Source organism: Sminthopsis crassicaudata, chromosome 2 (assembly GCF_048593235.1).
Source record: "Sminthopsis crassicaudata isolate SCR6 chromosome 2, ASM4859323v1, whole genome shotgun sequence".
Classification (NCBI taxonomy): Eukaryota; Metazoa; Chordata; class Mammalia; order Dasyuromorphia; family Dasyuridae; genus Sminthopsis; species Sminthopsis crassicaudata.
Window position 1 is genome coordinate 317821663 of NC_133618.1, and position 22371 is coordinate 317844033.

Below are 22371 nucleotides of genomic sequence, written 5' to 3' on the forward strand. Positions count from 1 at the left end.
TGGCAAGTGTTCTATACTTACTGTCCTTGGAAGGGAAAAAAAGACATGTTTAATTAATACCAACTCTCATGTGTTTTTTTAAAACCTTTAAAATAGTATTCTAACATATGTATAAAAATTTTAGAATTACTTTTCATAGAATAAGAGAATGACAGATTTAAAATTGAAAGGCACCTGAGAGACATTTGTGAAACAAGAAAGGCCTTTATGTGGTTACCACTTAGAAACTGTGACTGTTATAATCTGAACCTAGGTCTTCCTGACTACAAATCCAGGAGACTATGCACTCTGCTAAAGCCAATTCTCCCTCTGCCATTTCAGAGACCTTAGTTAAAGTATAATCTGTGTTAGATAACATTTTCTGAATATAAAGATATTTGATGACAAACCAAATTTCTGGAGTCTGCTAAATCTATGGCAAAACAACCCAGCTTAGTTTCCTTCAAGGAGTTTCAAATCTAAGAAATTTTGTGGGCAAGGAAACATTATTAGGAAATCTTTTGAGGGGGGCAAGGAAGGAGGGGAAGAAAGGAAGAGAAAGTAGAGGCCAATAATTCTTATTGGAGAGATTGAGAAATGAGTAAAAGAACTCCTGGCTAAAAGGTAAAAATACAAATTTATATAGTAAAATTTAAAAAGCTATTTAAAATACATTTTCTCTATTGAAACTTGGACAAATCATGCCACCCGAATCAATTTCTTCATCTCTAAAATGAAGATAAAGGCATATTTCCTGTCTGCCACAGGGGATTATAATGAAGATCAAATAAGAAATGTGTATACAAGCACTCTGTTAAGTATAACACTTTATGAATGTGTCCTATATTCAATCTGAATTAATCTGAAAACCAGCTCTTCTGCTTCCTAATTGTGCAATCTCATTTCTGTCTATATCATCATGCTGGATCAACTCATCAGGTCTCAGGGGTCATTTATCTCTAAGCTGAATCCCAGAACTATACGTAGTCCTGTTTTTTCCCCAAGTCCAAGTAACCAAGTGAGTACCAGACAACTCAACTAGATATCCCCGGGTAAATCAGACTCAAGGGGTCCATAAGAGAATTAGTCACCTTTACTTACTATCACACAGACCTTTCTTATATGTACTTCCCTATCACTGTTGAGGCTACCACACTAATCATTCTTGGTTTCTCATTCTCACTGAGCCCATACCAAATCTTTGGCGTTTTTACCCCTATAGCATCTCTAGTATATGTTTCCTTCTATTTTCTCCACACTGTCACTTTCTTGATTCTGGTCCTCAGCATCTCATCTTGACCCTCTTAACAACTTAATCCCTTAACTTTATAACTGATCCATTTGCCTTGAATCTCATTCCAATCCAGTCTACCCTTCACATAGAAAAGTGTTGCCTTATTTCCTCTTTAGGTTCAAATATAAATCCCATTGCTTAGCATTTAGAGCTTTTTCTAATTTGGCTGCATCTTTTTTACACATTACTCTCTTCCATGCAGCCACACTGACATAGATCTATCTCACACATCTCTCAGCTCTGTACCTTTGCACTGACTATCTATTCCCCCATGGAGAGTACGCCATCTCCTCACCTATGATCCTTGGCTTCCTTGAAAAAAATTCAAGTCTTCCCTACCCCTTACTCACCTTCTCTTTTAAGGTCACTTTCCATACACCCAAACAAAATTTGGATTTAGAAAGTTTTTGAAAGCCAGAGTAACACTATGAGAGTGCCCAAAACCCAGAAGAGGTATTTACAAAGTTTACCAATTATTATTCGATTAAAAAAAAGGTTGGGGAAAGGTCTCTGATTTTGTGATACAGTTAGACAGAAACTTTCGTTTAGGAAATTTTGTTTCCTAAGTAGGAAACGAAAAACAGCTGAACAGTTGCTAGAAACAGTGAAGATGTTTCCAAAATGGATAGTGTATATAATAAATAAAGGAAAATTCAACTTCAACTAATTCTAGACCATCTAGATATTCACATTTGTGGATTAGTCAGAGGCAAAAATAAGAGTGTGTCCTTGGTTGACTGGATAGAAAGGAAACTAGAGAGAGCCTGATGGAAACTAGATCCCTGAACAAAACAGTTTACTTGAAAAGAAAAAGCTATGGTTTTATGAAAGAATGTCTGCTATGGACAGAGAACTAACCTCGGTCATAACTGTGGTCATAACTGTTGAGGGCGACAGGGGGAACTAGGAAGATGAGACACCCCAACATCCTTGCTCATTAAGCCTGATATCCTTACCAGTTGCTTATGGGCACATCCCATTTAGATTAACAGGTGCTGATGGAGAAAAGATGAAAAAGACTGGAAATGTGAAATGTTCTACTATGTTGGAGAATGAGTCATAATCATTTTATTTCAATCATTCTATAAAAGGCATATTAGGCTGGGTCTAAGTGGACTGATTAACAAAAAGTTAATATATGAGATACATCAGAGTAAGTTTGTTATTGGTGACAACAAGAATGTGATTACCTGGCTTCTGATAACTGGGGCTCATCACTTGGGAGCAGAGAGGGGTTTCTAAAATTCCAACAGGAGGAACATCTAGATGAACCAGTGGGTCATTAATTAATTAATCGATTGAGTGAAATGAACAGAACCAGAAGATCACTGTACACTTCAACAACAATACTGTATGAGGATGTATTCTGATGGAAGTGGAAATCTCCAACATAAAGAAGATCCAACTCACTTCCAGTTGATCAATGATGGACAGAGGTAGCTACACCCAGAGAAGAAACACTGGGAAGTGAATGTAAATTGTTAGCACTAATATCTGTCTGCCCAGGTTACATGTACCTTCGGAATCTAAAGTTTATTGTGCAACAAGAAAATGATATTCACACACATGTATTGTACCTAGACTATATTGTAACACATGTAAAATGTATGGGATTGCCTGTCATCGGGGGGAGGGAATAGAGGGAGGGGAGGATAATTTGGAAAAATGAATACAAGGGATAATATTATAAAAAAAAAATATATATATATATATATAATAAAAATTATTAATTAAAAAAAAAAAAAAAGAAAAGATTTTGGCCAAGATTCATATGAAAAAAAAAATTTAATTAATCGATTAATTGATTGATTAGGGAAGTTACAAGATCTGGGCATAGCTACACAGATTTCTAGTGTTCTTCATTTTCTTTGCCATTAATAGAATGCTTCCAGTCTGCCATGGTGGAAAGAGGAGCAGTTCCAAGATGCTAATTGCCAGTTTACAAACTACCAGAGGCCAGCAATACAGAGGTGATCCAGAATCAATTCTTTAAAAGATACTCAGGTGAAACTGTGATCTCTTATAGCTGTTACAGTAAGAAGAATGATTTAGCTCCATACATTTTACATTTTCTTTGAATTTTCCCATCAAATAGTGGCGAGTAAATACCTCGGGACTATTGTTCTAGCATCCCCAAATGAAAAGTTTGAAAGTGCAAATGGGAGGAAGTTTTAGATAAAGAGTTGGAAATGATTTACCCTAGGTAAGGCATCTACATTTTTCTGATGTTAAATAAGCCACTATATGTTGACTGCCTTTGAGAAAGGAGATTCCAAATTTAGGGTGGGGAAAAAAGCAATCAATTCAAGAAATATTGATAATTGACTCATTATTTTATTGTTTTATTATTATCATCGTTTAAATTAATAATTTGGCAAGGTAGCAAGTTCATGGTACCACATGAACTAGATCTAGGACCCAGTCTGGTAGATGGGAAATAGGGAATATTTGCAGATTAAGTGTTCTCTAGTGGCAAGAACTAGAGTGGCAAGCTATTGCTTGCAGCTATTCCACAAAGAAATTAATTGGACTCCTTGTAGGGTGGTTTAAACATAAACAATTACATGGAAAACTTAGATACAGCACTCCTCTCTTTGGATAGTTGATATACTGACACAATTTTTTCCCCTGTAGGTATAGAAAGGCAGCAAGTGAGCCAATGTAGCTTGCTTACCCTACTAAAATGTTCCAAGAGTTACTACACCTGCCACATGTTTGAGTTAAATTTATTTTTTTTAGAATCCTCTTTCTATTCCCAGTATGCCAAACCTTCTATATTCAGTGGAAATGTTAGATTTTGGCTTTAGTTCATTTTATTTGGCAAGTGTTTCAGAAAATTCCACTTGGTTACTGGAGTTATCCCAAAGGGAAGAAAAAAGGCATTTTTTAGATGGCAAGCATTCATTCCTTTTGTGCATTCATAAAACTCAATAGGGGTTTTGTTTTCTAACTGTGTACACAAAGAACACATAAAAAGCAATTACAAATATAATCCTGACACTTTTACTGATCTGCAGTTTGTACCAAGTTTCAATATTAACCCCTATTTTTGACTGATCTATCTGATCTCTTTTAAAATGCTCTGATTCTGATATCTTCACACTAACAAAAATTTTAGAACTAGAAAATGCACACAGTTAGTTCAAGGAATTAAGAGGGACACATTATTTATCAGTACTCTGTGGGACTTTTATAAAGATAGCATGTAGCTGATTTTCATTGGTATATCCACTGATTGTCAAAGGCACACCAAACCCCTATCATTTCCTGGCATCTCCTCAAAAACTGGCAGCCAGAGTTTGATTAGCTCCTCTGCTCCTCCTCTCCCCCTTTCCACTGGAAACCAAAATGGAGTCAGCACTGTTATATTATACACCTCTCTTAATCTCTACCAAAAACAAAAAGGAAAGAGCTTGAAATCTGATGCACTTATTCCAAAGGTTGTTGATTTGATTTGATGAAGACATTGAATACAAGAAAGAAGCTCATTTCAACTCTGTGAAATCAAACCCTGATTGTTGTTTTGATTATCTAAATATTTATTCTATATTATTGAGAGCTCAGAATAGTTAGGCCAACTTACAAATATAAAGAAACAAGCTAAAGATTCTGAGTTGTGGCTTGGATTGTTAAGAACACTCAGTGACAATGACTATCAATGTGTTAGAATAAAGGCTTGGGGGGAGGGAGATGGGAGAGATGGCAGAGGAATTTGGGGGTAATAGTCAAGGGATAAAAAGTAATGTCAAAGGAAGAAGAGAAACCAAAAAAAAGTGTCGATGAATTATTAAAAATATAAGCAAGAGAGCAGAAGGAAGCTCAAAAGGAGTCAAAGATAAGGAATGTTAGCATTACCAGATAAAATTTGAATTATTTTTAAAATCGGTACAGAGTGGGGAAATCTTACCTAATAGCAGTTCACAATGTTATATAATATCCCTTTCTGTTTTTATTTGAATCTTGAAATGTTTATGTTTCTTAATTTTTGTTGTTTATAATAAAAAAGAAGATAACTGAAAATTCAAGCTTGTCTCATATGAGGAAGTATAGTGGAATTATAAGAACCTAGATTCAAATCCTAAGTCTGACACTTAAAGAGCTCATGTGTTAATCATTTACCTACTTGTTCTGATTCTCAGTCTTCTCAATTGAACAGAAATAACACTTCACAAAAACATAACACTAAAAATCTCAAAAGTGCTATGCTATGGAAATGGGAATAAAAACTGTATTTTTTATTGGGGGGGGGGGGTTATCATCTTTCTGCAAAAAAAAAATCTGTCTACTTCAGAACTACTATAATAATCAGGACTAAAGTAAAAGAAAAATGGATAAAATAAATAGAATGTAATGAACAATGTTTACATTGTGAAGGAAGCTATACTAAAATCCCAAGTCATAAATTACACATTTAAAATGGAAATAACAACAAAACTGAATCATAATCATAATGACCAAGTTTGACCCTGAGGAAAGAGTTTGAGAAAATATACCTCTTTATAGATATGGGGGACTATAGACAAAGAATACTATCAAATAACATTGTTATGTTGGTTCGGTCTTTTTTTTTTTTTTTTTTTTTTGTTATGAGAAATGACCAACTTAGAAAAAACTAAATATTTGTAAAGTAACTTATACCAAATGTTCTTTAAGACTTCCTAGCACTCTTCTGTAATATCAAGAATATAGCAATGAAAAAAATAATGATTATCAGAGCTCTGAATCCAAGAGATTCTTCAGTCTGCAGGACTATGTTTAGGCTGGTCTCATTTAAGTGCAAAAAAAGAACTTTTTCTTGCAAGGAGAAAAAAAAAAAAAAAAAAAAAAAAGCTGACTGCAAATTTAGAGAAAGTTAGTCCAAGGTTGCACCAGTTCCTCATTTCCTCAAAAGTATTACCTACGTATGAAAAAAATGCTAAGAAAAATACTTACTCTTTGCCTACAGCTACATATATTCAAAGGATGATAGAAAAAGAAGAGAAAATCTCCTCTGAATGCACATAACCCTGTCTCCATTGGCCACAAATCTAAAGTAAATACATAAATTTACTTTAAAATCTATGGATACTGAATGACCTCTTCCATTAGCATTTATGTCAAAATCTTTCTCCATATGAATTGTTATGTTTTAGATTAAATTATGCCTGTAGATGCTACTTTTCCCTTGCATTTGACAACATGGCTTAAAGATGTTGACGTGATTAAAGGCCTCCATATCTCAAATACAAGTTAAGAAATGACAATGCCCCAACAAGCTAAACAGACTTGAATAGCAACAAGCCTGATGGATTAGCTACCCCAACCCTAGATTAAACACAGCACTTTATTAACAATTAGCAATTAAAATAACATCTGTCAAAGAACAAGACCAAAGAGCCTCTTGCTATTATATATTCAGTGTGTGTGTGTGTGTGTGTATGTGTATGTGCATGCGTACACAGACAAAGCAGAAATTAAAGAACTTTCCCAAAACAAATCTAGATAAGATAGTTTTGGCCCTAAGGTCAATAATAGGGATTTAAGCAAACTGCTTAGATCAGTGGTCCTCAAACTTTTTAAATAGGGGGCCAGTTCACTCAGACTATTGGAGGGCCGGACTATAGTAAAAACAAAAACTCACTCTGTCTCCGCCCCTCAGCCCATTTGCCATAATCTGGCAGGCCCCATATACGCCCTCAGCAGTTTGAGAACCCTTGGCTTAGATGGAAACAATTTCATTTCCTATCCATCCCCTTATACGGATACCAGCTGTTCAGAGGGGTACCTTTCCAATATTGATCACCCTGTGGTCAACGTTCCACAAGGAAGGATTCCCTCATACTAGGCCAATTTATCATATTCTCACAAAGATCACCACTTGACAGCTCCTGACTAAGCTCTTACATGCATTTAGACTGGTAGATACTAAAGAATCCTTTACTAAAGAGGAAGAATTTAGGTCAGAATGGAATGCCATGTGTATGCATAGGAAGCAAACACACACTTTATAAGGCACAGAAATGAGTACATTAAGCAAACATATTCCAATCATTCATTACAGATTTATTGAGCATTGTCTAGTAAAAAGCATTATTCTGAGATTTATGGAATAGAAAAAACAATTACTAAGGCAGTCAGCTCTTCTTAGTGAAACTTCTAACCTAGGGAGGGTAATATTAATATATACAAATATGTTTGTTTTAGTATCATGCTTAAGAGACACAAAGGGCAATGAAAAGTTATTCACAGGAAAGTAGAAGCTAATCTCAGCTTGAAGATCTCTTTCCAAGTTTGCCTCTCTTTAAGCTGCCCTCATTTTCCAATTTGGGCTGCTTTGCCCTTCTGGGGATAGTTTGATCACTCTCTGATGCCAGGGAATTGCATTGTTGATGCAGACACTGTGGAAATCTAACCAGTTTTAACCTACTGCCGCTCAGAACATATGAAAATTCAGGCAGTCCATTACATTCTGCCTCCCAAAGTGGCAAGGATTATACGCATACATGATTATGCTATCAGGATATGTAAAATTCAATAGGAATGTATGTGGGTAGAGTGAGAGGGGGAGAAATGGCATGTGGGGGAAACAATGGGTGTGACTGAGTCCAGCTTGGCTAGACCCCATTGTACATTATGTCTGGAAGTTAGATTAGGATTACAGCATGAAGGGGGTCTTGGGTAGCAAGGTGACATCATGGGTAAAGTGCCAGGTTTGGCAGACCCGAGTTCAAACCTGGCTCAAACACTTCTTAGCTGTGTGACCCCAGGCAAGTCACTGACCCATTTACCTCAGGTTCCTCATTTGTCAGATGAATTGGAAAAGAAAATGGCAAGCCACTCCAATATTTTTGCCAAGAAAAGCCCATATGTGGTCATAATGAGTCAGCCAGACATAGCTGAAATAAATGACCGACCAAATAGAGGGCCTTGAATGACATAATTAAGAGTTTGAAGTTTGTTCATTTAGAGCTTGATAAATCTAATTCTTTCTTCCTTCATTTACAAATTGTTTGAGATCAATGTGCTTTTTAAAAACTGATATATTTTTATACCACATTCATTTCCAAATACCACTGAACTAGAGCGCTTCCCCTTGAAACAAAACTTAAAATGGAAAGAGGAAAAAGTTCTGCAAAAAATACTAACACCTCAATTTCACCTGACAGCATATGTAAAATTTCATATGCATTGTCCCAGAAATGGAGAGAGAGGGGTGCATTTTTTCCACTTTTTCTCCAAGGCCAACCCTGAAATGTTATAGTTACCCAGTGTTCATTTCTCTTTTATGGTTCTAATTGTATGTCTATAAAAATATAAAGATATCAATCTATCTATTGTTTTCCTGGTTCTGCTTACAATGAATTATGTAGCATCAATTCACATGCTCCCATTCTTCTCTATATTCTTGCTAACTTCCATTCATCATGCATAATAATAGACCATTACATTCACATATTATCCATTTGCTTATGAATGCGTATCTAATATTTCTGCGGGTTTTTTGCTACCACTAAAAATATTGCTATAACTTTTAATATTTTATCTGTCTCTCTGTGTATAAAAGCAATTATACGTTCTCATTTTCCAAGGAAAAGAAAAAAAGGACTTGAATAAATACTTATGGAAACAATTCCATACTGACTAAAGAATGGATTCCAGGAACTTGGGTTTTGTTGAATTGTTGTCAGTTTTTCCTATTGGTGATTTTTTGGTTTTCTTCATAAAACTTAATTTTAAAGAAATTGGTTATTTTTAATATACTTTAAAATATAACTATAAAGCACAAAAAAATTTAAGAGAAAGATCACATTTAAAAAGTCAATTATTCAAATTTTTCCAACAAGTATTTGTATAACAAATTATAAGTATTATAATTATAAGTGTATATTTAATTATATGTATAATTGTAAGTATTTGTATAGTTTGTATAACTGTATAACAATATAATTTGGCAATGTAAATCAAAGGCCAAAATGCTATCAGAATCTAGAGTGATTAAAATCATTATCAGACTAGATAGAACTGCCAGATTAGTTTTAATAGGCATCATAATGATGAATATTCCATCAGTAAGGAGTGGGGAGGGGGCATTTCAGGGTTTCATTATCTTACAATCATATTTGGCAACATTTAAATTAACAAATAAAATCTTATTGGACCAGGAATAGAATGGCTGTATTTATTTATATTCTTTTTTTCTTTTCATCTCTTTCCTTCTTTGCCCCATAAAATTCTTATTTAACCTCAAACTCAAGTTTTATTCCTATATGAAGACTTAATTTTTACATGCTTACATGTTTACATAATGTAAATATTTTCTCTCCAACAGAAGGAAACCACTAAACAAACTGCTTCAAATTTTTTGCCTTTATGACTGGCAATTTAGTTGGTTTAGTAAATGCTCCCAAGTAAATGTGATCCCAAGAGTGCCAATGCCTTTAGATTTTGGTTCTAAGCAAGTTCAAAAATAAAATATTTAATTCTAGATTCAGGAAAGGGATCTGCAATTGAATCTACTGCGTAGGAAAATGAATAAGTAGAGATGATATTTTAAATTGTGACCAGGTAAATTACCCTTGATGGTTTAGTTGCCCCATATCAGTAAGTTTCAAGGATGTATTTCTTTTCTGGTTATACAGAGATATTTCCAAACTGGATCACTCAGCAGCCTAACAGGCTTTTGTACGATGAGTTAAGGGTAGTATTCCCACATTGAGCACCTTGTAAGAACTGCATGTTTAGACTTGAATTCAAATGGTTTTATTTTTTTTATCATTCCTATCAACAACTCTCTCTCTCTCTGATATGCTGATTTGATTCTTGCAAAATTTTTCTACATGGAGGAAATAATTTTGACTTTTTATGCTTATGGAAAAGAGATATTCCCCCAACTTGTGCTTTTGTGACTTTTATTTTTATAAGGATAAAGTTAACTAAAAATACTTTAATGGACATGATCTCATCATGTATATACTTCCTTCTCAAATGAGACAGAGGGTTATTCATCTATCCTTTCCCTAACTTCTGCAACATCTAGCTATATATTCTTAAAAATGAGGATAGGAATGAGGGTATCATTCATAAATATGGTTGGGAGTTTTTCCTCTAGGATTTCTAACATTATATTAATACTAAGAAAGCATAAATATTTTAACTATGATTATAGTTAACATTTATAGAACATTCAAAGGCTTGCAGAACACAACCTGTATTATTTTAACTATGGTGACATAGGTACTAAGATTATTGTTGATTGTAGGAACTTCATGAAAGTTAAATGGCTTATCCATATTCACATACCTAAGAAGTATGAGGTTTTCCTGACTCTAAGTCTACTCTATTCACTACAGAGCAATATTTCTATTTCAAAATTATGGTAATGGTAATCAATGATGATAAATCTCCCTTGAGAAACACAGTAAATCCAGTTTTTCATAAAAATATGATCATCTGAGAAGGAAAAGACATTATTCAAAGTCCAGTTCAGATGGCATCCTCCATGAAATCTTGCTCCCTCTTCCTTGAAAGAGGACTCCCTAGATGAAAATAGTCTTTCTCTTAATTTTTCTATAATCCCCTCCAGAAAATTTTTTTCAGAGCTTACCTTTATCTGTCAAATTTTACCTTATACTATGCTATACTTACATTTTAAGTGTTCTATCCTAACAGACTGCAGGTAACTTGAAGACATGAAATGATTTTCATCTTTGTATTCTTAACACACAATTGTACACAGAAAGAACTTAATATTGAATCAAATTAAATTTCAATGACGTTATAGTGGAGATAAATTTAGGTAAGAGACATCTGGCTTCAATCTTCTATCTGACAGATGCTGACTATGTGATCTCAGAGCTTCCAAGAGGTTCTCTAAGAGTAATCTTTTTTGGAAGAGAAGGAACATTCTGTGAGGAAACACCTTACAGATAGTGTTTCTGATAATGGCCTTATTTCTCAAATATATAGAGAAATGAGGCAAGTTTATAAGAATGTACATCTTTCCCCAATGCATAAATGGTCAAATGCAATTTTCATGAGAAGAAATTGAAGCTATCTGTAGTCATATGGTCACTGAGTCACTACCTGATTAGAGAAATGCAAATTAAAAACAACTCTGAGGTACCACCTCATATCCATCAATTTGGCTAATATGACAGAAAAAGAAAATGATAAATTCTGGAGAAGATGTGGGTAAACTGGAACATTAACACACTGTTGGTGGAGTTGTAAACTGACTGGAATTATGGCCAAAGGGCAAGAAAACTGTGCAAAAACATTACCAGGTCTATATCTCAGAGAGATCATAAAAAAGGGAAAGAAACCCACATGTACAAAAATATGTGTAGCAGCTCTTTTGTACTGGCAAAGAATTGGAAATTGAAGAGATACCCCTCAATTGGGGAATATTCAAACAAATTGTGGTATATGAATGTAAGAAATGATGAGCATGCGGATTTCAGAAAAATCTGGAAACACTGACATAAGTTGATTCTAAGTTAAGTGAACAGAACCAGAACACTGTACCCAGTAACAACAATAGATGACTAACTACAGTTGAGTTAGCTCTTCTCAGAAATACAATGATCCAATATAATTTTAAATGACTTAAGATAGAAAATACTATTCACACCAAGAGAAAAAATATGAATTTTTAAGTCAGATTGAAGAAAACTACATTCACTTTTTAAACATTAGATTTTTGCTTTTTCTTTCTCATGGTTTTTCCCTTTTGATTTTTCATACACAACATGGAAATATGTTTAGTCTGGCTATATATGTATAGCCTACATCAGACTGCTTGGTGTATCAGGGAAGAGTGTAGGAAAAAGGAAAATTTTGAAAACTATCATGTAAGGGGAGGAAAGGGGGAGATAGAGTATTATTAAGTTCAAAATAGTTAAATTAAATTTTTAAAAATTTTAAAAAGGAAAACAGTTTCTCATTTCATGTTGAAACATCACCTTTACTTCAAAGGAACAGATTAGGGTTGGGCTTTTTGCCTATAAATGATGCCATGAGTCAATTTTATGTGATGCTAATCCAGAACCATTCTGTTTTCCAGTTTGTTTGTTTGTTGTTGTTTTTTTTTTTAAATTCAAGTCAAAGTGGCAACTCAATCACTATTTTTAGTAAAGGAGTCATTTACCATTGATAATATATTTTTTTCTGGTACATTTTTCAGTCAGTTGCTCACAATTAATTCTTAGTGTATTTTAGTACTTCAATTAGCAAATATATGCTGAGACACATAAGAAGCACTTGTATTCTCATTTGTATGTCATTGTGCAACTTCTCTAATACTTTTGATAGCAATGTGTTCTTTATACATACTGTTTTTTAAAAAAATCATGGCAAGAAAGTGAAGCGTTTCTCTGATAGCATGTCATTTTGTATTATTAAGAAACCATAAGAGGTTTCTTCTGAACATTTATTTATCATTCAGTTAAGCCAAATTTTAATATGAATTAGATTGAATATTAGTTGACTTAAAACATTGCTGAAAAAATATAGTCAGAGGACCATCTTCAGATTTATCCAGATAATGAAGCCGTTTTTATAAATGTCTTACTAATTTTAAGGCAAAATAAATATTTGGGCTTCAGTTCAGTATTAATGATAGTTGATGTAAATCTTTCTAACATTGTTCATGGTCATTTCAAATGTTTCCTTCAACTTCCTGTCAAATCTGATTAAACTGTCAACTGATTTTACCTCATAATGTAGCTGACAATGAGCCTATACAAAGAATAGGAAATGTGTTAGCCCTACCATTATTTTTTGTTCACTTGTGCCAAATTACTAGCATCCTTGCCAATGCATGGCTTCCTTACAGGACGCCACCTTTAGTGAGTTTGAATCTAGATAAAGTACCCTAGAAAGCCACTGAACCAGGATCACAAATGGCAATACCTCACAATATTCTTGGAAGCAAATGGATAACTGGGGATGCTAGTATCATCAATCTTATAGTGCTCTGACTCTTTTTTTTTTCTCCCTCAAAATACCTAGCAAATATTATACATTAGCACAAGATAACACACAGTATCAGTGTTATAAAGTATGTCAAATAAAAGCTAGATTTATTTTTTATGTCAGATAACAAGTAAATATTTAAATATTTTCTTTCTGTACCCCAATCTTATGCATACCCTACTCTGGTGAATAATGACACAGGAGAATTTAAATAATAACAAAACAGCAGAATTAGTATTCATTCTGAAATGACCTGATGCTATATCGTCTCTATTTTAAACCTCTAAAGTTGAGGGAACCACAAAACATCCAGTGAGTTTTTAAGACCATCAGTGAACAACATGCAAATGCAAAGAAGCATTACAATGTTTATTTTCAAGGCTTAAGAACAACATTTTCAAAATGGGCAAGACCTTACAGGACCAATTATGCTGAAGAAATACAGATAGTAGAGGTCTGAGAACATTTTTTTTTCTTTACAGCTGGCTATTTCTTGTGTGAAACTATGAGTTTGCTTTGTGAAACAGTCACAAATCCAACTGCCTAAGTATCAAGTTTTCCCCTCAAGAAAACAACTGACATTGGAGGCATTTTGAAATAATGCACTAAGGTTTTCCAGATACTTTATATACATTATCTCATTTAGTCCACACAGCAAAAAGCAAGTACTCTGTTACTAAAAACTCCTCATGCATAGCATTGCAGTTTATTTTATCACCTTATCCTCACTGACAAATACTGTGCCATAATTTCATTTCAACTAAAAATCTTCTATGGAAAATTCAATCAAGAGCAATTTCTAGTTCAGGCTTAGTCAGTTTTAGCTTGGCTCAATTAAAATACATATACAAAACTTAGTACTTAGAATATGACTGCTCTAAATTAAACAAACAACAAATGTCACAACAATTTATTGGCTTTCAATTAATCCACTGCTATATCAGATTAAATATTCTGTTTATATTCCCTAGCATAGCATATATCATAGAATCAGTGCTGGAACTTCTGATTTTAGTAACAAATAAAGGGTTGAATTGTTTTAATCACTGTAAAGCAATGTCCCTACAGAAGTTTTCTTTTCATGTTAAATTTTTTATTAAAACAAATTTCTTGTTTTGGGCTTAATTGCATATGTTTCATATGCATGAGATTATCAGAGATAATCAGACTCCTTTATATTATTGATTTTTTAAATATATCTATTCATGAGAAAAAAAAATAAAAGTGATAGTGTTATGAACTTTATGACATAGTATAGTTTTATACTCAACTTGTACTGTGATTTTCTTTAATTCTTCTAATTAAATCAATTAACTTTGCTGGAACAGAGATGATTCATGTATAAAATGAGAGGGCTTTGATTACTTGACTCAGCTCAAGTGGATTCTTCTTTAATGTGAAGTTTTATTTAATGGATTATAGGATAACAGATTTAGAGCTGGAATGGACTTCAATGGCTTTTTTAGTTCAAAAATGGCAAAACCGAGGCACAGGTAACATCATTGATTTGCCCAAGACAACATATCAGAAAATGGGATTGGAACCTGGTCCTCTTGACTCTACTTGCTTTGCAACTGTGAAATTCTCACCTAATAAAATAATAGCTATTCAAATACAGTGATTTAGAGCATGTAGTCATGTGTTCATTTAAAATATGCATATTGTTTGAGATGCTGGTATTTAAGAGGGGATCTCTCTCTCTCTCTCTCTCTGGTTTCTCCTCTATTATATCTTTTCTCTGGCTTTCTCTTCTTACCTTTTGTCTACTGGGAAATGTCTTTTGATTTTAATTCCCAATATATTTTTAATTTATTTGTGATTGCTGATTTTTGTGGTAATATTTAATGCCAATGTGTCCCCTAGTCACAATTTCCTTCTACTTTTATCTTCACTACTTTATGCAAAAGCATTGAAAATTTTTAGTCAAAATTATCTACTTGTATTTTTCCTAACCTATGAGACTCTGTGTCTTGTTTTTAAAAATCATATTAAATTCTTCCTTTATATAAAGCTATTTGAAAAAAAAAAAAAAGGTAAGTGATCTTACTTTGCTCTCATTTTTTCACTGGGAAAATTTCTAATTTATTTTAACATCCATTTTTAACTTATTTTAACATGGCAAAAATTTTACTCTGAATTTCTGCCAAACTGCTTCCAGTTTTTCCAGCAGTTCCTGTCAAATAATGAGTTCTTTTTCTATTAATTTGTGTCCCTGGGTTTACTAAACATTGAACAATTTATGTAAGTTGTTCTACTGATCAAATTTTCTGTGTGTTTTTACCCCAATGACTACTGGGTAACCAACTAAATTGAGCAAAGATCAAAATTAATATTAAAATTTAAGAATAAAGATTAGAAGATAAGGTCATGTACAATTACAACTCCAAGCTAATCTAAATAAGCTGTTGACCATAAATATGTAAAAAAAAAAAAAAAAAAAAAAAGAAAACTGACTCAAACAATATTTAAAATAAAGCAATTACCTTAACAAGTTGGCCAAAAAAGCACATAGAAAGTGCTTTAGTCACCAAACTGTTTTGAATTTATTCTCCATTACCTAGCCTTATTTCTATCTGCTCTAGAGGTCTTTTTAAACATGTAACATAGTTAATAGATTAGCTGTGACTCTACAATGTCTCATGAGACAATTCACATTTTTCTGATGCTAATTGAAAATCTCTTTGTGTATTTATAAATAATAATTTAATAAGGATTTAATATTTAAAAGCTTCCCATTACTTAGGCTGAAATTCCTTTAAGAATTTTCATCCCTGGGATCCTAGCTATTCTTTTTCTGAACTCTTTAAAATCTACCTACCCAAATTGAGGATATGCATCAAACTATGTCTAATTACCCCATCCTTAGTCATACTTTCAAAAATCAAAGTGCCACTTCCCTCACAAAATTTCCACATTTCCATTCCAGAAAATTCCTAGTCATTGAGAGCCACGTCCCCTGGTTGGTTTTTCTGTCTTTTGAAGGATAATATTATTATTAAGACAAGTGAAAAACTTTTTAAAATAAAATAACAGCTGCTCTGGTTTGGGCAGAAAGAGAACATAAGCAGTTCAGGTCATCTCAGTCTCTCCATTACTATAACAATATGTTTCAGATTTCCGATCTATTTCTTAAATTCAAAGCTATGTCTTTCTTTTCAGGTAGCACATGGTTTACTTTTTAGAACAAGATTGCTTCTCCTCCATCGTGCCTTCCTTCTCCATTTCTTAGCTTTTCTATTATATATATGATTTAATAAAATGATATTCTACCCTACTTTTCTGTATTTTGAATAACAAACTCTTCTAGGGTCAAATTCTTGTAATAAATTCCTATCCAGTCAAGGGTCAATGAAAATGATTACGTCAAAATTGATAGTCTTGCATAAAAATCTCTAGTTCATAGTGTTTATTATACATGTTATAGGCATGTTCAAGCATCTAAATACATTTTATTTCTTGTTCTCTACTTGGATACTGTTTCATATGCATCGGGTTTTTTTAAACATTCTCTGTAATTACTACTCAAAATTTTACCAGATTTATCAGATTTAACATGAACAGTTTTGTCTTTTTCCTTCTCTAATTCCATTTAAAGCTCTTTTAATTAAATTTTAAAAATTTTTAAAACTCCAGGCAAATATGCTTTTATGTACATTCCATCCCTTTTCAAGGACTCATCATTCCTGTATTTTATGCAATAGTCTAGAAATTCATTTACAGCATGCTAGCTATCCTGAAATTCTCTTCTTAGAAACTATGAGAACAATCTAGAAGGAAAAAAGCATGGTATATAGGATAAAATGGTAGAATGATCTGTAATGTGACTGACCACAGGATAAATCACTTAAAATCTCAATTACCCAGGAGACCTTCTAAGACTGTTATTGTTACAATGACAGGAATCTTGGAACTTCACACCAGCAAAACCACTGGCTGACACAACAACAAAAACAGTACCACCAAACCAAATATTCAATAAGCATCTTAAATCCAAGTTCTTCTCTCCTACTCCCATTCCCTCTTATTACAAGTGTCAATCTGTAATGGTTCTACAATTTATTATTTAGGGAGTCAATTGAGGACACACAGAGGTCAAGTGATTTTCCCTGTGGACATGTAATATTAGGAATACTATGGATGTCTCTCTCTGACATCGATATTTAATTTTACAATATGCCAAAGCTAAAATTTTAAGATAAGGATTTGGAAATTTGAAAATTTTTCATAAGAAGGAATAACCACTGAAGCAGAATTTACATTAAAATGAAGGGCACCAAGATCAATAAGCTACATATTCTTTACTGATAGACATATACTTAAGATGTAATCTTGCAGTTACCTGAACTATTCTTCAATGCCCCAAAGAACTATGTGAAACAGAAAGCTTTTGGTAGGGAAAAACAGGAGGTCAAATTGTTTGTCAGTGCATTTAGTAGCTCTACCCTCACTAACCTGGACCATTGCATCAACTGGAGGGAAGCAAGAGCTGCTCCTTTTTTATAGCTTACCAGAGAGAACACACTAATAAGATACTTTTGCTCCCACTCAAGTTTTATTCCAATGCATTAATTCAGAATTAAGGAGAACCCTAGTTCTGAAAGACTATACCTGTAAAGTTTTAGCTCTAATAGGTCCTATTATCAAGCTGGGCAAGCCTTCAAATACAGGCCCAAAGACAGGTTGTGTGTCTAAACCAGACTAGCCAAATTCAAAGAAGTTTATCATTAGAAGGTTCACCAAATCACATCACCTACACAAAATCTTGGAAGATGAAGTCCATGTTTCTGGAGGGACTAACTACACTAATGTAATCAGGGATCTTTAGAAGTGAGAAACATACTTTCCATGATTTGAAAGATTAAACATAGTACTGTTATGATTACGCATTTTCTAGGGCTAAAAGTAGCTAAAGAGTACAGAGGAAAGATGGCTGATTCTGGAGATCGAAAACCTAGGTTTAAATCCCACCTCTGGCAATTATTACACCTCGGGCCAGTCACATAATGAAGCCTCAGTTTCTTTATCTGTGAAAAGGTTATACTTAATGGCCTCTGAGACTCCATCAAGTTCTAGATCCTATAAAGAATCATCAATGCTTTTATAACTGGTCTCTATTTACTGTAAAAATTTGCTTCAATTCTGAATAGAAGAGAAACTTTAGTTGGAACATTTAGAACAAAGGATCAGTAGTTTCTTATTAAAGAAATACTAATAAAAAAAATATATATATATATAAAATATTTTAAAATGTTATTAAAAAATGTTCCCTAACAATCTGAGATTTTAGTATTTTATGAGGTGTTCCAATTCCTGAGTAGGGATGGAAGAAACAATTCTTGAGCATTATTTAAAAGGACAGTGGTAGTAGAGGAAAAAAATGTACTCTGGTCATATAGCTTAAGGCGAAATCACTAAAGAGTGAATTAGAGCACAGACTGCAATTGCAAAGGTGAATGAACCCAGAAACTTCTCCTGGATTATCCAACTGGACTAGCTCCTCCATTAGCATAGTTTTACAATACTTGTCTATTTAAAATTTTAAAGAACAAATTCATTTCCATTTTACTAGAACTTAAGAATTTAATTTAATTTAAACTAAGATTTTAGTTTAAATGTTCTCATAAAAACTTTTACTCTAGGCTAGATGAAACTAAAGCAAAGCTAAATTATATAAACCACCAAAATAAAAGTCTAGCTACTTTCAAGATAAAATGATGCAATATGCTCCATTGTGAATGCTAGGAAAAACATAATAAGACTTTTTTTTTTCCTGGATCCAAGAAAATTTGATCATTAATCACAAATCAAATTATCAAAATATAGCTTTAAATTTTATTCTCAAATGAAATGTTTATTTCTTTCCTTTGTCTCATAATCCTTCTTCCCTTTATTTTCTTTTACCACATTCTCCAAGTGAAGCCTTCCTCCTTATAATTCTCTTCTACTTTTAGAGCAATAAAAAATATGTGGTATAATGTAATAGTTGGCATCCTTCCTCCAACCTGTTATTAAGCAAGTAACAAGAACACAATTACTTAACCAAAAATCTGCATCCTCTTCATTGCATAGATTTACCCTGCAAAGAGGAATACTGTAACAGATAACAGAATGGTCTATCTCTTGATAAAAATGCCTGCCAAGTCTTGATCCACAGGTTTTTTTTGTTTGTTTGTTTTTTCAGTATCATATGGAAATTACTATTTTAAAGTTGCCATTTTTTGGAGACAAAGGTATTTCAAGGGCTGTAATCAGGTTTTATTCAAATTATGGCTTGAGTATGGCTCATCAAATTATGATGAGAGTATCAAAGTTATTTTCTTATGGATTCTTTGGCCAATCTTAAATTTTTCATTGTTCATCTTTGCAAAAACCTAATGTTCCAAATTCTTCTTCCTCCCACCACTTTCCCCTGCCCTAGAGAGAAGCATTTTTTTAAGTTTCATGTAAATAATGGCTACAGACTGAAATTTAACTTTTTTTTTTAATGAATTTTCTGACATCTTTTGTTTATACATTTCCTAAATTTTCCCTAATATTTTTCCTTTCCCCCCCACCTCTTTGGAAACAATTTCCATATAACGAAGAAATTTAAACTTTAAAGAATATAATTACCTCCGTTCCAGAGGGCGGCCATCACTAGAGATGCTTCGAGGAATATTGGCAGCTCGTTCTGGAGGTTGCATCTTCCCATCTCCTTTTCCAGCACTCATTCGAGAAATCACTGGACTCTGGACCTGGGAGGATACTTGGGATCCATGAGGTCCTTGCCCCTTGTTGGCATTTCTCTGCCATTTGTTGTTATTTCGGAAAGGGAACTTGAATTCATAGGAAACCCCTTCATTCATTTTGTAGTCCATCACTGGCATGCGGTATGTTTCAGAGCAGCTCCTATTAAGATGTGAGTATAAGGAAGAAATTTCACTACTATGTATGCACCACCAAAAGGTCATAAGACAGGAAAGTATAAGTACCCTTAGCTGCAAGAATCCAACCAGACAACAAATATCTAAGCACTTATTCTGTGCCAAAAACTGCCCTAGGTGTTGGGAACAAAATGACAGAAACACAACAGCTTCTATGCTTGAAAATCTTACAATCTTTTGGGGAAGAGAAACAGAAATACACACACACACACACACACACACACACACACACACACACACACACACACACACACACACACACACACACACACACACACACACCCCTTTTGCAATTTTTGTTTGGGAGGGTACAATCAGCTAGAGGAATCAAGACAACTTTTACTATAAAGGTGAATTGAATCTTTCAGCTGCATAATGAAGGAAACAAGGGATTCTAAGAGGAAAAGGAGAGGTATACATTCTGGACATGGGAGTAAAAAGTTACGAAGAACATCATCAGGTGTGGCTTAATGCAACAAAGAACTCCTGGAGTTTATTGACTATGGTGTTAGGGGTGTGACAGTGAGATCTGTGCAGAAAACCATGTGTTCAGCCCTAATCTCTGCACTAGCCAACAGTATCACAATTTCCTACTGTACATCTTGAACCGAATATTACATAGATATTTTATGCAACCTGTCCACCATGAACGTCCAAACTGGACTTAATATCCCTCTTCCCAAACTCTCTCCTCTTCCTTACTTACCTATTTCTTTCTAGGGTACTAACAGCCTTTCAGTCACCCACGGCTTACAACCTAGATGTCATCCTCTCACCATTCATATCCAGTCAGTGATCAAATCCTGTCAAATTTACAGTTATAATTTTTCTTCCATATGTTTATTTCTCTTAAAGATCACCAACCTGGTGTGAGACCTCAACATTTCCCACCTGGACTACTGCAATAGCCAACCAGTTGTTCTCCCTGTTCCAAGTCTCTCTTCATTCCAATCCATCCCTAAAACAAAGGTCTGATTATTCAAACCTTTGTGACCATAAATTCCACTTGTTCCCCATTACCTCCAGGATCAAAAACTAAATTTTCTGTTTGCCTTCCAAAGTTCTTCCATCCTAACCCCCTGTTTCGTCTTTCTAAATCTTACTTGCTCCAATATAGTTGATGATCTAGTAGCACTGACCTTTTCGTTGTTCCTCATATAATACACTCCCCTCTTCTGATTTAATGTAGTTTCATTAGCTATCCTGAATGTCTGAAATGTTCTCTTTTGTCATATGTTATATTTTTCCTAATTTCCTTTAAGTCTTTCTTATTTCTTCTCAGCAATATATTGATCCAAGAAAATCCCAATAAACTCTATCCACATACAGACAATGAACTAGGAAGACTGAATGCAGATTAAAGCATACTATTTTTACTTTTTTTTTTGTTTTTTCTTTCTTGTGGTTTTTCTCTTTTGTTTTGATTTTTTATTTCATAATGATTAATGTGGAAGTATGTTTAAAATTATTGTACATGCATAACCTATATAGTAGATCATTTTCTGTCTTAGGGAGAGGGAAGGGGAGGAAGGAAAAAAAATTTTACACAAATAATTGTTGAAAACTATTTTTACATGTAATTGGAAAAAAAATGCTATTAAAACTTTTAAAATACTGTTCTTCTAAAATTCTTCAAAATTTCTTTTAAAATGTCTTTCTTCTAAGATTTATCATGTTTATATGGTTTTCTGCATGCTTTTCCTCTCCCCTAGTTTAACTGTAAGCTTCTTGAGAGCAGATCCTTATTTTTGTGTTCTCAGAATTTAGGACATACAGTGCCAAGAATATAGTAGGCATTTAATACTAGTTGACAAACTGGTTTTAGCAGTTATGTATAGGACAGACTAGGATATGTAGAGGATAGACTAGGTTGGGGCAAAATGAAGGAGACCAAATATAAGGGTACTGTGATATTCCAGGTTGAGAGTTTATGAGGACCAAAAGGTTATGAGGCCAGAGAAGGGAACTGGTATGTTCTTAAGATCGAATTGACAAAATATGACAGACTGTATATATATGTGATGAGGGAAAGTGAAGAGTCAAGAATAAGGTGAAAGCTGTCAACCTTGGAAACTAAAAGGATGGTGTACCTTTGGCAGAAATAGCTCTTTATGTTTCTATGTGAGAAAGTACAGCAAAAATAGAGGAGGATCCAGGACATAGCTTCGCAGTACAAGTCCAGTGAAGGGTATGATATGAATGATAAACTACCAAAGGTGATTG

The 22371-nt window shown here is 33.7% G+C and overlaps 1 protein-coding gene across 1 annotated transcript in view; it reads right to left on the bottom strand.

Annotated features, from left to right (window-relative positions):
• SIPA1L1 (signal induced proliferation associated 1 like 1) overlaps window positions 1-22371 on the bottom strand; it is a 190399-nt gene that overhangs the window by 41106 nt on the left and 126922 nt on the right. Inside the window, 1 exon segment of the mRNA XM_074290126.1 lies at window positions 19838-20113. Coding sequence (XP_074146227.1) covers window positions 19838-20113 — 276 coding nt within the window.